The sequence below is a fragment of the Pezoporus wallicus genome, unplaced genomic scaffold, assembly GCF_028554395.1.
Source record: "Pezoporus wallicus isolate ANWC-B61680 ecotype Strahan unplaced genomic scaffold, APGP_CSIRO_Pwel_v1 contig_6787, whole genome shotgun sequence".
NCBI classification, from domain to species: Eukaryota; Metazoa; Chordata; class Aves; order Psittaciformes; family Psittacidae; genus Pezoporus; species Pezoporus wallicus.
The window spans coordinates 1512170-1528194 of record NW_026636951.1 but is presented as its reverse complement, the minus strand read 5'-3'; the positions used below and the strand labels follow the sequence as shown (position 1 = coordinate 1528194).

The 16025-nt window shown below is 34.5% G+C and overlaps 1 protein-coding gene across 6 annotated transcripts in view; it reads left to right on the top strand.

Moving 5' to 3' along the window:
• The window catches only part of IDE (insulin degrading enzyme), a 75968-nt gene that overhangs the window by 50625 nt on the left and 9318 nt on the right, over positions 1–16025 (top strand). For 5 of the 6 annotated variants that reach the window (XM_057402318.1, XM_057402316.1, XM_057402317.1 and 2 more), the window contains exons 15-21: positions 2202–2346; positions 5073–5183; positions 7205–7325; positions 9619–9710; positions 11937–12048; positions 13121–13288; positions 15632–15904. In XM_057402318.1, coding sequence (XP_057258301.1) covers positions 2202–2346; positions 5073–5183; positions 7205–7325; positions 9619–9710; positions 11937–12048; positions 13121–13288; positions 15632–15904 — 1022 coding nt within the window. Of the gene's footprint in view, positions 1–2201; positions 2347–2892; positions 3038–5072; positions 5184–7204; positions 7326–9618; positions 9711–11936; positions 12049–13120; positions 13289–15631; positions 15905–16025 lie in introns of all 6 variants that reach the window. The other variant, XM_057402314.1, reaches the window with a different exon arrangement.

Genomic DNA, 16025 nt, shown 5'->3' with positions numbered 1-16025 from the left:
TTCCCTTTTATTTTAAAAGACGACAGTTAATTGTATATGAACAGATGTGAAGAGACGTTGACAATATTGGGTACCTCATCTCCAAAAGAAGTTGTAAGCAAACCTGAAAATTCTTACATGGCACGTGTATTAAAGAAACCCCACAGTAAAAACCTCTGACACAGGATTTATCATGCAGCCTAAAGGATGATGATTAAGCTTTTGCTTTTGTATGAATTATGACTTCAGAACTCAACACATACTATTTTTTAAAAGGAAGCAAAACAACATGATGTGGTTTTTTTGAAAATCATCTAAAGGTGGTTATAAACGCTGAACTTGAAGTTTCCCAAGGTTTAGTGAGATGGGTGTTAAGGATAAAATGCTAATTATTTTTAACTGGATACTTGTTACCCTCCAGTCTAAGAAATATTTCAACCAACTTGAGTTACGAGTTGTTCATAAGGTAACCCAGGATCAAGACTTCAGTGTTGATTTCAACTATGTCACTTCTAGCTCTGTTTGAAAGGGGAAGAAGCTAGACTTCTAAGATTTTTTTCAAATACACTGTCAGTGATCAAGTTGTTTTGCTTCTTCAAATCTAGTGAAAAAAAAGGAAGACTAGAAACAAGCGTTTATTTACAAAGCTGCCAGTAATAGAATGCAGCTCCCAGAACAGTGTTATCATAATTGTTTTCTGTTATTTTTTACTTGAGGATTAATGGTGTAGTAGTCTTCAAAACTCCCTATTGGCATTTGCCAGATAATGAGTATAGAGAACTTATAACCAATACAAATACAGTAATCATTCAAACTGATTAAGTCTCTGTTCTAGTATCAAAGTGGAAAAGAATATAATGAGTTTGGAGGAAGGTTTATGATAACATAGGATTGACCTACATCTTGCTTTGAATTCAGTCTTAATTAAAAAATTCAGTATTAATTGGATTTGCATCACTGGGCATATTGAAGTCGCTCAGTTTTGGGAAATTCTCATTGTAGAGAGAAATGCAAATAGAACAGTCCGACCCCAGCCTAATTATCCCACTGATAATAAAAAAGCATATCCTTGGCTAAGATTTCAGACTATAGCAGGCTCTACTTGTCTAATAGATTTTATTTTTTTTTTAATCTCTTCCCATGCTTCCTTTCCTATGTAGAAGGAAGGAGAAGTCAAGGCCTAGGAACCTTCTTAAAAATACCTTTTTTAATGTTACCAGTGTGTGTGTTGTGGCAATGTGATCTTTGTTCTACTACATTAATGTTGGTATACACTATGAAGTACCATCCTGTGTAGGCATAAACATATATATTGACGTGTCTCTGAATATGACCATTGCTGCTGCTTAGGGAAAATAAATGAAAATGGTGTGGGTTTGAATTGTAAGCCGTATCGTGACAGGAAATTGTTTTAGATGCTGCTGATTATTTCTGTAAAATTGATACTGACTTCACATCATTTCAGGAACTTCAGGGAATAAATCCTCAGTCATAGGACAGATAACTTGTCTTGACTTTGCAAATCTTAAAAACACACAGATACTTAACAATTAGTGCAGTTGAAACACAGTTTGAGTCTGAATTGCATTCCTCTTTGAGAAATTTGTGACCTTGTTGTATGTGATCAGATGCTTCTAATGCAAACCTAGAGCTTGCATAGTCGTTTGCATTGAAAAGATAACACAAAAATTACGGTGATATGGTAATGGATAGGCCAGACGTCTTTCCTGTGCTGAACTTAGCATCTGCTGCTTATTTTTCAAATTACAAATTGCTAATCTTTTAATTTTTAGAATAGACACTACATTGTTTTCTGATTAAATTAGTAAAAAGAAGTATTAATTAAATTAATGGTCAGCATGTGGGCTTTCATTTCAGTCTATTAAATTATATTGGTTATTCAGGTTGTGTTTAGTTTATATTATTCCTGGTGAATTCTGACTATTCAGCAAAGTAAATATAAGGTGTCTTGATTTAGAAGGACAAATTAAGAGAATATCTCTGGAATCTTCACTATATTTAGGCCTTGCTTAAACCATAAGCAAGCTAAATAATTATTTTCAGGTATGTTCATTCTTGGCTTCAAAATAGGAATCCTTCATAATGGGATCCATCACCATACTCACAGAGAATATTGCTTCCTTCAGGTCAAACTTAAAAGGCCAAAAGAAACTGAAAAATCATTTTAAACTGCATATTTTACTTTCAACATTTTCTTCCAGCCCATTTGCTTACGTGGATCCCTTGCATTGTAACATGGCCTATTTGTACCTTGAGCTACTCAAAGACTCCCTCAACGAGTATGCATATGCAGCAGAACTAGCTGGCTTGAACTATGATCTCCAAAATACCATCTATGGGATGTATGTAAGTACCCAAATCAAGGAAGAGCTTAGAGCCTTAAAACTACTTCCACTCATCAACATTTTTATATTGATTTGATGGAAGGACTTTCATTTAAAAAATGGATCTAAGGCTGTTACTCATTTTGATCTTGATTATTAACCATCCTTTCTTTAATTTGAATTTTAAGTTGAATTTTGTTCAAAGTCTTCCAACAGTCTTTCCATTCATATTAAACAATTTTTTTTTATTTTTATATCATTCATGAAATTAATTAGTTGTAAAATTTGTTCCTCCATTAAAAAAAAAAACAAGAGAAAGAAAAAAGCAACCTTAATCCAAGCTTACATATTTATTTCAGTTTGTCAGATAGCTACTAAAAAGTTTCTGACTGATGGGGTAGAAGATCCCCTTTTCATGCTATTAAATCAATGGTATGCTTCAACTTCCCTTTTCAAGAACTACTGATCATGAGGCTGCATATACATACTCTTCAGTCATATTTCTTCATCCATTACTTTGTCACTGCTTGAGGTATCAAAGCATTTCTTTTGTTTTTCTTTTTGTTAGTCGCTACATTTATGCTGATCCTCTCCATTGCAACATGACATACCTGTTTATCAGGTTATTGAAGGATGATTTAAAAGAGTATACATATGCAGCACGCCTCTCAGGTTTGATCTATGGCATTGCATCAGGAATGAATGCAATACTTGTAAGTAAGAAAAAAATGCAGGAGGAAATGAAACAGCTTGGGAGTTGTTGAGCTTGGAGAAAACATTTGACTTCTGCATTTCCAAATGAGATAGTTAATGCTTTTTTTTCCCCTTGCATATCTCATGAATTAAAGGCAAAGCAAAACTGTATTTTAATCAGTAGTGAGTGACCTGTTTAGATTGCAGTGTCTTGTAAGCATTGTGTGCAGTGCAGTTGTTGCATTCTGGTTCACATTTTTACTTACTTGCATGGTAATCTTGAGAGTATTGTTGCTGATTTTTCTATGTAATTAACCTTTGTTGAATGAATCTCAACTTTAGAGATTTCGTTATAATTTCCTAATTCTGGTGTAGTGAGTTATGGAAATGGATTGTGCATGTGTTTATTAGAATGCAGTGCTGGATATTTATGGCTTTTCTGTAGTGATATGTTTTATAATTTGTTTTAAAGAGCTGGCAGTACTTGCTTGATAACAATTTATCATAAATATTTCTTACTCAGCTTCTCCTATGAGATTCATGGTAGATTTTAATAGTCTCTCTTGAAGTTCTGTTAAAAGCTTATATTAACTATCATTTTGTACCGAAATGTGTTTTGAAATTTCTTGTAGAACCGTTACTTTCCAAAGTATCTTAGTAAGAGAACATAATGCATATTGTCTATGTTTTCTATATGAGAGTGAGTGCTGCAGTTTCTGGGTTTTTCTAATCCAGTGCAAATCTCATTTTCTGGTAGCATTCACTTAACTTACTGCAAACATAGTTATCTATTCTTAGTTTCAAAGCTTGCTGGTGTTTCCATGGTCAGAGTTAATTCCTTTTAAAAAAAAAGGAGGGGGGGGAGTGTGTGGGTAGTTTTCTTAATTTTTAGTCAGAGTCTATAAAGTTATTTCAAATATAAGGTTTTTATAGGGTCTTTATATTCTTCCACAGTAAATTTTCACGCATTAAAATCAGTTTACTCTGTTTTGATGTCTGAGAACTCCTAATATTCTTTTCTATATTGTGAGAAGTTTTATAGCTAATAGGTGTAACTATACAATGTCGATACTTAAAGGAAGGACAGATGTCACACTGGAAACAATCACCCGTGATGTTTTTTGAACAGTTTGGGTTCTTATGCTGATTTAGGTATCAGCCTTTGTTATAAATCCATTTATGATGGCTTTTGTTTCTTTCAAATTTGTGGTTCAGGTATGTTTCAGCAGCCATAGAAGAAAAAGATTCTTTCCACTGGAAAGCAGGAATTCCCCTGAATGTTGGTTTGTGTCCTAAAATTTAGTTTTACCCTTAATAATTAAACTGCAGAAGTCCAATTTAATTCCTTTTTCCAGAGATATTGACCTGATCATACACATTTTCTTTTGAAAGTATACACGAAATCAGTCATTAAAAAAAAAAAACAAAACACTAAAGCACAACATAGAAACTTAAAAATTACTGTATGATTACATCAAGCTACGGAAACTTCATCTAGTGAAAAAAGTCATTAGAAGATATTTCAGCCCACCACCATCCTGGTTATGAATTGTCTTGCTGTTGACAGTACCCCTTTTTTGCAATACTGCTTACTTTCACTTACACAAAATTTTTTTTTGAGCAACAAGATAAACATAAACCAAGGTAAAAAGTAAATTGGAGAGAATATTTAAGAAGGCTGTTAATCTAGATTTCATTACCAAGAGAAGAACCCTAGTGTAAAACCATTTCAGTATTTCAAATGTACAGTTTACTGACTAGATTTAATACTTGTAGTCATTCAAAGTCTGTATTCTGAGTACAGTTTGCTTACATCAGTGTGAAATTACATTAATTCTTTGCTTTCATAACCCCTGGGAAAGTATGCAGTATTCTGTTGTGAGTTATTTTTTGATGGGTAAACGGATTTTATTTTCAGTATGAATTAATGTTGAATAGTGGTGAATTCAGACTAAGTGTTGAAGAGTGTATTGTTCCTTGAATTATACAAGGCTTGGTAATTTTTTTATTTTTCTATCTTCCACATTTAAAGTAAATTATGCACTTTTTCCATAGCTTTCTGTAAAAGGTTATAATGACAAGCAACATATCTTGCTCAAGAAGATCATTGAGAAAATGGCTACTTTTGAGATCGATGAAAAACGATTTGAGATTATCAAGGAAGCGGTAAGCTACGTGAGAAACTTGCATTTTGGAGTAATTTAAAATTGAATGCATTGTCTTGAAATAAAATCTGATTATCTATAGGAACAGAGAGTGAAATTGTTCCTCAGTGGGACAGCAGAATTTTCTTTATTTCGTCTTTTTTTGTGGCCCCGAGTTCCCTGGAGTGTTTATATTATATTCTTTGGTTAAATATAAATGGCCCTGGAATGTTCTGTAAGTCAGTCTTTCTAAGGATTGATCAAGGGATTGCAGCTTGCTTTGATAATTGTAGGAATCTAAAAAGGGGGACAGGAGTGGAAGTCTTAACTTTATATCCTGTTTTACATTTTGGAAAGGCCTCAGTGGGATCTAGCAATAGAAGGGTGAAATGGATGAAAGGGGAAAGGAAATGTTGAGAAGATTTGCAACATTTCTTCTTCACAGATAGGAAGAGGAGCTTTGCTCCTGGGCCAAAATCTTTCTGTGCAAAAGTAACCCCAGCTGGCTAAATACATGCTGACTTCTTAAGCCTCACTTCCTAAATTTAATGACTGATCTAAATATATGGAATGTACATTAGATTAATTGGATTTATTTATTTTTTTTCTCCTGAAGTAAATTATGAACAATTATTAAGCCAAACAAAATACGTAATTGTTCTGGTCCTTTATTGAGAGCACAACAGAGGCTGGACAAAGGAAATTAAGAAATTGGATATTGGCACTCATAGCAATGAGTTTTTTGGGGGGGTATAAGTGAGGGCACAAGGGTTAGACTGATGTTAGGGAACAGGCTGACTTTTGTCCCAGAAAGCTTGCAAATAGTCTGCAGTAGATGAGAGAGTGAGGGCTACAGGGAATATCACTCCACGCTTTCTATAACCTTACTTAATCCTCTGCTGCTGGTGACTTTTGAACAGGTGACTGGTCTAGACAGATGCTAGGGCCATCTTTAGTTCGCTAGTATTCAGTAGGAAAATCTGAGGAGGTGGACATCAAACACAAGGTAGATTTATTGTGACAGAACTTTATTTAGGGCTCTGTGTACCTGACATACACTAATTGTTTGGAAAGTTTTATCTGGGTGTGACAAACGTCAAGGTAAAAAACCCCAACCCACAGGTCTCTGAATGACTCATTTTGGATTATTCTCTTTTAGTTTAAGATGTTTCCCTGTTGTCTTAGAACTTAGTATTACGCATGTTTTGTAATTTTACAGACTTCTGTTGCATAGGCCTTTTGTGTACGTAAAATACTGGCAAAATACAAAAAAGTCAAATAGGATGGGGAGACTGCAGTTTCTCCCCTCATGTCTATACCTAACTGATAAGGGAGATACCAGCTTCTGTTTGGAACAGATAAAAGATTGCATATTGTGAGAAAAAGCATGCTTGCTGTTTCTCACTCACGTGCCCTGAAATAAGTTACTCTTCTCCTGTACTGGAAGTGATTCCAACTTGACAAAACTATTAGTTTGTACTTTCCAGTTCCTCTGGTAGAGGAAAAAGATTTTGCTTATTTTGTAAAGGTGCAGCTGGACTACAAAGGAATTTCTTTGGAGAAACTCACTGATTCTTCTCTTGTACTTGCTTTATCCAGGCAAAGAATGCAGAGAATTTCCCAGGTTCTCGTGTATTTTTCTAACCAAGTTAGCACAGTGAAGCAACTAGGAGAAAAACACATTTTCTGTTAGCGATATTTCCCCATCCCTGGACAGTTGTCACAGAATGCGTATTTCCTGGGTAGAGCAACTTGATCTAGAGATTTATTAAGGTCATTAATTCCAGTCGTTAATTTTATTGAGAAGTTTGATTTCATGCTCATTCAACTATCTTAATGGTTACTTCTTAATCTGTAGGCTTAAGAGGCCCACATTATTACTAAGGTAATTAAACAATTTTTTAACAGGTCTAACAAGCAAGAGAATGTTCTTAACATTTGAAATATATTGGTTCAATGGTACATTAATCTGTTGAGTACAAGGTTAATATTTTATGTTTAGAAATGGAGTTCTATAACTGGAACTTCATTATTTTGTTTTAGTACATGAGATCACTGAACAACTTCAGAGCTGAGCAGCCTCACCAGCATGCAATGTATTATCTCCGACTCCTGATGACAGAAGTTGCTTGGACCAAAGATGAATTAAAAGAAGCTCTAGATGGTAATGTTCTGCCAGTTTTAAACTTTTTCTTTTTTTTTTTTTTGTTTGTTTTGGTTTTTTTTTCACTTTTTTCCTTATGGAAAATATCTCTTTACTAAACCACTGAAGGTACCTATTTTCAACTTTGCCCGTTATTCAAGTGAAGTCCCTGCAGTGTCAGACCTGAGCTGATGCAGGTGGATGTCCATTCCTTTGCATTTTTCTTCCAGTTTCTATGTAGTAGTAGTTCAGGTAAAGGCCTTAAGTGGCTAAACTTGCAGGTAAAACTTGAAGAAAATCTTGCATGGCTTTATGGCTATGAGCCTGGGTATGGCAAATCCAGTGCTGAACCAATGCTGCTAAAATAATTTTCTGGGTATGATGAATCCAGTGCTTAACCAACACCGCTAAAATCATTTGGCTTTAGTTGACATCTTGCAGAGCATTGAATATTCCTGCATTGTACTTCCCAATGTGCACACTATTTTGTTTTTTCCATTATCAGGGAATCTTAACTCCTGTTTCTGTAGGTAATATATTTTATATACATTTTGTAGGCAATAACAATAGTTTTACAGTTCCAGAACATTGTGGCTCTTAACAAAGAGCAAGTGCCTTGCAGGAAGAAGAAATTTCAAATTAAGAGATTGTAATTTATTTTAGTATTATCTGAAGATTTCTTCCCTACCTCTGTCTGACTGTGTTATAACAAAAGGTAGTTACTGGGACAGTTTGCAAAATATCTTGTAATATCTTCTTAGAATACACTGAGACATTATTTTCAAGAAGAACACCTGTTTTTTGTATATATTTGAGGGGGTGGATTCAGAATGAATTGTTTGAAGTTGGAATGTTGAAAACTGCTTCATTAAGACGCACTCTACAGATGCCCTGACCCAGCTGCACAAGGGTGTGTGTTTTTTCTGCAGGATTGTTCCAGAGTAGAATTATAAATGCTTAGTTGTGTAGCTTCGTGAATTATTGCAGGTATCTCTGAGATTAGCAGTGGTGCTAATGCTGCCTGTGAAGTCAATGACAAAATTAACACTGATGTTCATGTCAGTGGGTTCAGCTTTATGTAGGTCATTGCTTTTTGAATGACTCCTGATTTTTGGTTCCATGTGTAAGTTGTATTTTGTAAGGTTAATACTACTGTATTCAGCATAAGAATGGCTGAAAATTGAATGCTCTCGAGGAATGCTGTCTACTTAGCACTGCTGGAAATCTGCTTGAAATTCAGGGAGTTTATGCATGATTTTAATTTTTTTGTTTTCCTCTCTCACACTCAGTGTGACCATAATCTTTTGCACTATTAAAAAGCAGTTCCAGAGGTAAAAATTAAATTAGGATTATACAACAATGAAAAGTTGATTTGGAATCAGAGAAAAATGTGGAAATTAACTTTTTTACTGGTGGTCAGTTACCCCTCATAAGAGAGGGAAAGACTGATAAGCATGGTATTGGTTTTTCTAATACAGCTAACAAATCTTTTAGATATGTGTGTCCCCCACTGAATAACTGAGAGACCTCAAAATCTTAATTGCATTTGTCTTTTCAAAACTTCTGTGAAATACATGAGTATTTTTAGGTTTTATTTTAGTTGAGAAAGTGACAAAATGAGAAATTAATAGATTTGGTGATATAGTGTGGGTATTCTTGGTAGTGTCAGGGAATTAAGAATGGAGATGTTCACTTTGGGATGAACACCCCACCCATTCAGCCATTCTTTCCCTCCTATTCTGTCGATTCAGTATACTAAACTGTACTTTGCATTATATATGCAAACTACTTTGCTAAGACAAGCTAGCATAGAATATGTGTGTGTATTCTGGGATATATTGCAAAAATATTTTTCTTGTGTATTGTTTGTTACAAAGATACTATCAAAACACCATATTTGAGTTGAGGTTCTTTTTTCAGTCTAGATGGTTAAATGCACAGTGTGTTTCTTGAGCATTATAAACTACATGCTGCTTGTTTAGTTAATAGCTATGGCTTTATCTTGGAACACCACCTGAATGATTGCAGCTGTTTTCTCTGGAGAATGAATGTTTGTTCAGCATGATTAGAAAGGAAGCTTTTTTCTTCTTTTTGGAATCTGGGTCAGACTGCATGTGAATTCTAAGTGAAATAAACTATATGATGAGTGCTGCTATTTAGACCTGGGAACTTGCCAATGTTGCATTTTTAAGGAGATTCACTTTTTCATGATGATGAGTTTCTCCTCCTGTGCATTGCACAGTACCTAATGATGAATTAGGTGGTACTTAATGTAAAAATACATGTGATTTAACTGTCTAAATATCTATTCTAGATGTCACTCTTCCCCGCCTCAAGGCCTTTATAGCTCAACTGTTGTCACGGTTACACATTGAAGCACTTCTCCATGGCAATATAACAAAACAGGTTGGTGTGATACCTTCTTTAATAAAACAATTATTATTTAAAAGCAGCATAAAAAATGGAAGACTAGTTTAATCTCTTCAGATCTTAAAGCAGTTTTGCCAAAGGTGATTTCATAATTTGACTTCGTACATTTTTATCTTTATGGGAGTATCACGGTGTCACTTTTTCTACTTCAGATTTATTAGGCTAAGTGATGCCCTTGTATTGCTCTTGGAAATTTAATAAAAAACAACTTATGATCTAAATATTTTAAAATCTGTGTTGCATATCATTCCTGTGATGTGATCAAGCTGCTCAAGGAATGATATGCTGCAGATCCTGCTTTTGCATTTAAAAGCTTCAGGCTAACTAGCAATGATTTAAGAATTCAAGATCCTTCCAAATGAAGCTCTTTGCAGAAAGCTAGAGAGGACCGGCGGGCCATAAAAAAAAAGTGTCAGTTCTGTCGTTTGGGGAATAAAAATCAGAAAGCATTTGTTCTGTCTTCCATTAAAACAGTAACAGTTTGTATTTGCATAGGAAACATAACCAAATATTTGAACAATACAAAATGTAATACTTTTCTTGTACGTGTTTTCATTCTGTTTTGTTTTGTTTTTTTGTAGGGCTGGCATAGCATTATTTCTGTGTTATACCAGCTCTGTGATACTTAATTAGTGGATGTTCTAAACACTGCTAGTGACTGCTTAATGTATAGAGAAAAAAGTTAATTAGTAAGAAGGGGAAAAATAAAAAGACGAAGGAGCCAGTAACACTGGAAGCATAGTTTTCTTGTTCATCTTTCAATAATTTTTTAGTCTATTTTTCATTTGGAGAAATGTGAAAAATATGCTCACTTCTTACCTTCCGTATTTCTTACACATCTGTGTCTGGAAGTCATTTCCTTCTGAAGTGAAACTGAATGATCAGAGTTTATAGATTTCCATGCTGATGCAGTCATAGCACTGAAATGCATTCTTTCGTTTGGCATTATGGGTGACTATTGAAGAGTCCTACAGCCACAGAATTGGAAAAGTTGTACTGTTTTGCCCATAGCAATATAATGTTTAGAGATGATTTGCAAACCTCTCTGAATAGATGCAGGTAGGAAAGCTTCTGTCGTCAACACTGACAAATCTCGGAAATTTTAACCTGGATCTAAATTTTTTCCAACTAAAATTAAATAAAAATTTACATAATCTTATGACACTTTTCAATACTGAAAAATTTTTTAGCAAGTCTGTGATTTTTGAAAAATTAGACCTGTCTAGCTGCTTAAAATTCCCATTTCTTCTGGAATTAATTTCATTTTGATATTTGCTTTTTTACTGTTTGTTTTATTTGTTTGCTGCAAGTGGATGAATAATAAACTAATCCTGTTCAGAACATCTGTCTGAACAGTCTTGTAAATATTTTGTTTTAATATAGTGACTTGATTGGAAGACTATGTAGTGGTATTTTTCTCTATCCCTTCAAACTGGCTTTTGTTAGACATCAGTCTTTTTGTCTTTGATGTTGGGTGTGGGTGTTTGAAGGGCTGTGTGTTTATTAAGTTTTCAGCACTTTCCATGCTTTTTATAAGATCACTTGTTTGTGGCAGCGCAGACTAAGAGATTCTGGCTTTCAGCCAAAACTGCTTTGTAGCAAGTTGCTGTAATTTCCAATATGTAGGCTACAAGAATACATAACCCTTAACAGGTAAAGCTTTTAAAATTAAGTCCCTGGATGAAACAAATGATTTTTTTCACTATTTATGATTTTTAAATTATTATTATTTTAATCCGTCAAATAAAAGAAAGTATCTGGGCAACGAGTCCTAATACTGCCAGCACATCAATGAAATGCATGTTTGAATTTAAATTTGTTTTCTTAAAATTCCACCTGCTGAGATGTATCGTAGGTATCTTGTTTTCAAACTTTGAAAGATGAGTTCATCAAAGTGGTAAAGTTAAAAATAGAAGGCCATTGAACTTTCAATTTCACAAGTGTTGGGGAGGAGCAGTAGTAGTTGAACATATAGACAAGATAAACATAGAAAATGCCCACAAAACCCTTGCTCCTGAAGCCCTCGCTTTCTCCGATCTGCTTAACTTCTGCTGTTTTTTTATTAAATTACAGTATCCCTACTTTTATGCCTGATTTTTCTTTTCTCTCACATCACCATCAGTAATTGAAAAGTCTTATTTTTGCTGTTAGGTACAGAATGACCAATTATTGTTAAAAATCCTCTTGCGTTTCCTCTTCCAGGCTGCATTAGGAATTATGCAGATGGTTGAGGACACTCTGATTGAGCACGCTCATACAAAGCCACTCCTTCCCAGTCAACTAGTGAGATACAGAGAAGTGCAACTTCCTGACAGTAAGTTAAATGATTGATTTCAGTTTTTTAACATACATTACATTGAGATTCTCTGTTTGCTACTGGCATTTTATAACTACTTTGTTGCTAGGAGTTTGTTTCAAAATCAGACTACAAATTATTTTAACCTTTAAATTTAAAATAAAATTAGGGTCTGGTTTTGTTAATACAGTTATACACTAATAATCATCTTTCTGGTATACTTGAAAATGAATTTGGTTTCATTTTTAATCTGTGAATGTAATTGGACCTCTTGGGGATTGGAAGTGGAAGATCTTAATGGTCCCTTCCAACCTAAACCATTTAATGATCCAGTGCTAATTCACTCAATATGATTTGTGGAAATAAGAGCCCTATCCCACTCTTTACAACACTTAATATGCACATTTGAATAAGCACTGTTCTTGAGCACTATTGAGAATTAATTGATCATTCATTGACAGATTATCCTAAATGACTCCTATTTTTTGAGAAAACTAAAAGCTGTTATGCAGGTAACTTCTTTTTTTCTCAATACAAATTCTTTTGGTCTCATGGTGTTTGTATATGATTTTACTTCTATTATGCAAAACAAAATACATATTATGTGTAAGAAAGGAGATTCAAGGAATTGCTGAGAGTTGTACAGGAGTGACAATAGATGTAAAGCAAGTCACCCACAGCTGATAATCAGCCTGTGGAAACTACCGTATACCAAAGAAGCTATTGATATTAAATGCTGGATTATTTTTAATGTTCATAAATGTTTCTGACAAATTGTCTTTAGAAGCTATTTACACAGTAGAGGCAATGCAGAATTCCATTCCAGTTCCAAAAATAATTGCTTGAGGAGAAGCAGCCAGTTTCAATTTACTTGCTGATAATGCTCAAGCTGTGACATTTCGATGTGTTAAAATAATCTTTTCTTTACTTGTTTTGTGAAAAGTATGCTGTTAGTGGAAATTCTGCTTTAACAGTCCTAAACCATTTGTTATTATTTCCATTCCACAAATGATTGACCATTATCATTTTAATTGTGGATAATAAGAATGTACATTTTTATGAACATCAGTGTTTTAACTTTGTCTTTTAGGAGGTTGGTTTGTATATCAACAGAGAAATGAAGTTCATAATAATTGTGGCATTGAAATATATTACCAGACAGACATGCAAAGCACTTCTGAGAATATGTTTCTGGAGCTCTTTTGTCAAATAATCTCAGAACCATGCTTCAATACTCTGCGCACCAAGGAACAATTAGGTAAGTGTCCCCATAGTGATTATGTGTCTGTGTACACACATGCATGCATACACACACATTTACATGAGACATGATGAGGTGTTCTTTCTCTGCTTAGTGAATGCCATTTAAAGGGCATTGGGTAAATGTAAATCATTTTAACTGCTGGTGACTCAAAGGAGTGTTACCATACATGGACTCTAAATTAAGAAGAAGCAAGCATGATTTTTAAGATAAGTCTGAAATATCTGAAACCAACTCTGGCTTAAGATACAGTTTGATCACTGTACAGAAAATTTCATATCTAGAATTTTTACAAAAAGGAGATTAGATCAGTTTCCTAAATTTTAGATCATTTTAAAGAATCAGCAGTAGTATGTTCTTTCCTGCTTGTGATCCTACTTTCGGGTGCACTTGATTGAATCATAAGCCCTATTTTAAGAATACTGCTCTATGGGTAAGTATCAATAAGTACCAGTATTTGTTACCTGAACCAGTAAGACTGAGAACTGGTAAGGTTGTTCCAAACAGGATAACAAGGATAGACAAAGACTTTGCATAACTGAAGTACTGATGAGGAGGATAGTATTTCCCAAAGGCGAGAGACAAGCAAACACATCTCACACAACACATCTCAGTGTGATGACTATGAAATACCAGGGATATCAGGCAAGATTAGATGTTTTGTGAGCAACTAGCAGAATCAGCCGTATCATAGGGCTTTTAACTAGATAGCTGTTGAAAATAGGCAGGACCCAGCTTATTTAGCAGGTTTTTGGAATGTGGTTTGGCAGGTTTTGATAGATTGGAGGTAACAATTAAAGAGGAGGGGGAGAACCAGTGAGGAGAACTATGTGAGCATGTCCAGCACTGCATAGCTGCCAAATGGTAGAGTTCACAAGACTTAGGAAGTAAGACAATAGAAATACCAGCAAAATTCAGTAAACTTGATGGAACTGTTAGTAAGATTCCTGGAAAGATAAGGGGGAAAAGAAGTTGAGCAGTTTGCTAAACAGTAAAAGTAGTACCAGGAGTTCATTCAATAAATGATTTACCAGGATAAGAAAGAGGAAGAGTAGTTAGTTGTGGAAGAAAGAAGTCAAAATAGTTTTGGATGGCTTTGTTTAGTTTCACTTAAAATGTCAACTGTAACCAGGTGATTTTGAAAATAAATACCAGTGATTAAAGTCCAACCCTTACCTTTGAACTGGAAAATAACAGATTAAAGGTTGTTCATGCAAATTAAAAGCTTTTAAAAAGTTCAGGCATGATGAACTGTACATTACATAAAAAAATATTATGAAATCTTGGAATTAGAAGTCTTATAAGTAAGAATTTGTGGATGATAGGTGAGGTACTGGAAAAATAAACGCAGGTAAATGTTTCCTTAAAAAAGGAAAAAGAGGAGCAGAGAAACTACAGATCAGTCAGCTTAATTCTAATCCTGTAAAACACAGGTTTTCTCAAACCAGTTCTGAATTCACAGAAAGTAACTCAGAAACTATTACTGGACAAACTCGGGTCAAACTACACCTAACTTTTTTATGCAAATAGAGTTGGCTGTATGGATGGAAGTGATGATGTCGTATGTCTCCTCTTGCTAGTAGGAAAGGTGCATAATATTCTCAAAGAAGCTAAATAGCATCTAGGTAGAAGTGCTACACAAAACTGTTTGGAAAGTCATGACTGGAATAAACAAGAATAGTTTGTTTGTGGTGTTCTACAGAGCTCTATTGTGATCCAGTGTTATTTAGTATTTTCATCAAAACTCTGGATTATAGAAGAGTGACTATACTTACTAAATCTTCAGATAATACGAAGCTGGGAGAGGCTGCAAGTGTGTGGGAAGGTAGAATTAGAATTCAAAATTTGACATTTTAGAAACACGAGTAAGATGCAGTTTGGTAGGAACAGTTTGGCAGGAATAATCAATGGCACAGATACAAGCTAGGAAGCAACTGGCTAGGTAACACTTGTGTAGAAAACAATCTACAGGTTACAGTGGATCAGAAGTAGAACATAAATTATCAGTATCATGCTGCTGTGTATAACACTGGGATACACTTGCCATTTATAATGGGAACTTCCAAGATGCACACACAATAGTATTGTTCATGTAAGGACTTTGAAATACTGTGTGAACTTTTAACATGAGCATCCAAGAAATCTGTAAAATAACGGTGGCCTATTTTGGAAACATGTATTATTTCATTTATAATACCAAATTAAACTTAACGATGTTTGACAGCAAACATGTCATGTTTGACAGGAATGCAATTTTATGCTAAGTTTAATTCTGTATTATAAATGATATAATTTTAATTTTAAATAATTTTAATTTCTGACTGTTCTTGTTTTGCCAAGGTTACATTGTGTTCAGTGGTCCACGTCGGGCAAATGGCATACAAGGACTGCGATTTATTATACAATCTGAAAAGCCACCACACTATTTAGAAAGCAGAGTTGAAGCATTCTTAAAAACTATGGAGAAATGCATAGAGGATATGACAGAAGAGGCCTTCCAAAAACACATACAAGCTTTAGCAATTCGTCGTCTAGACAAACCAAAGAAGCTGTCTGCAGAATGTGCTAAATACTGGGGTGAAATCATTTCCCAGCAGTATAACTTTGACAGAGGTAAGAGAAATTACAGTTCCTTTAAAACTGAATGCTGTTGTTTGGCTGCACTTGTAATTGCTGTGTCAAATTCATTTGGAAACAACCTAAACTTTCACATAGCCTGTGCATAATTTAATAT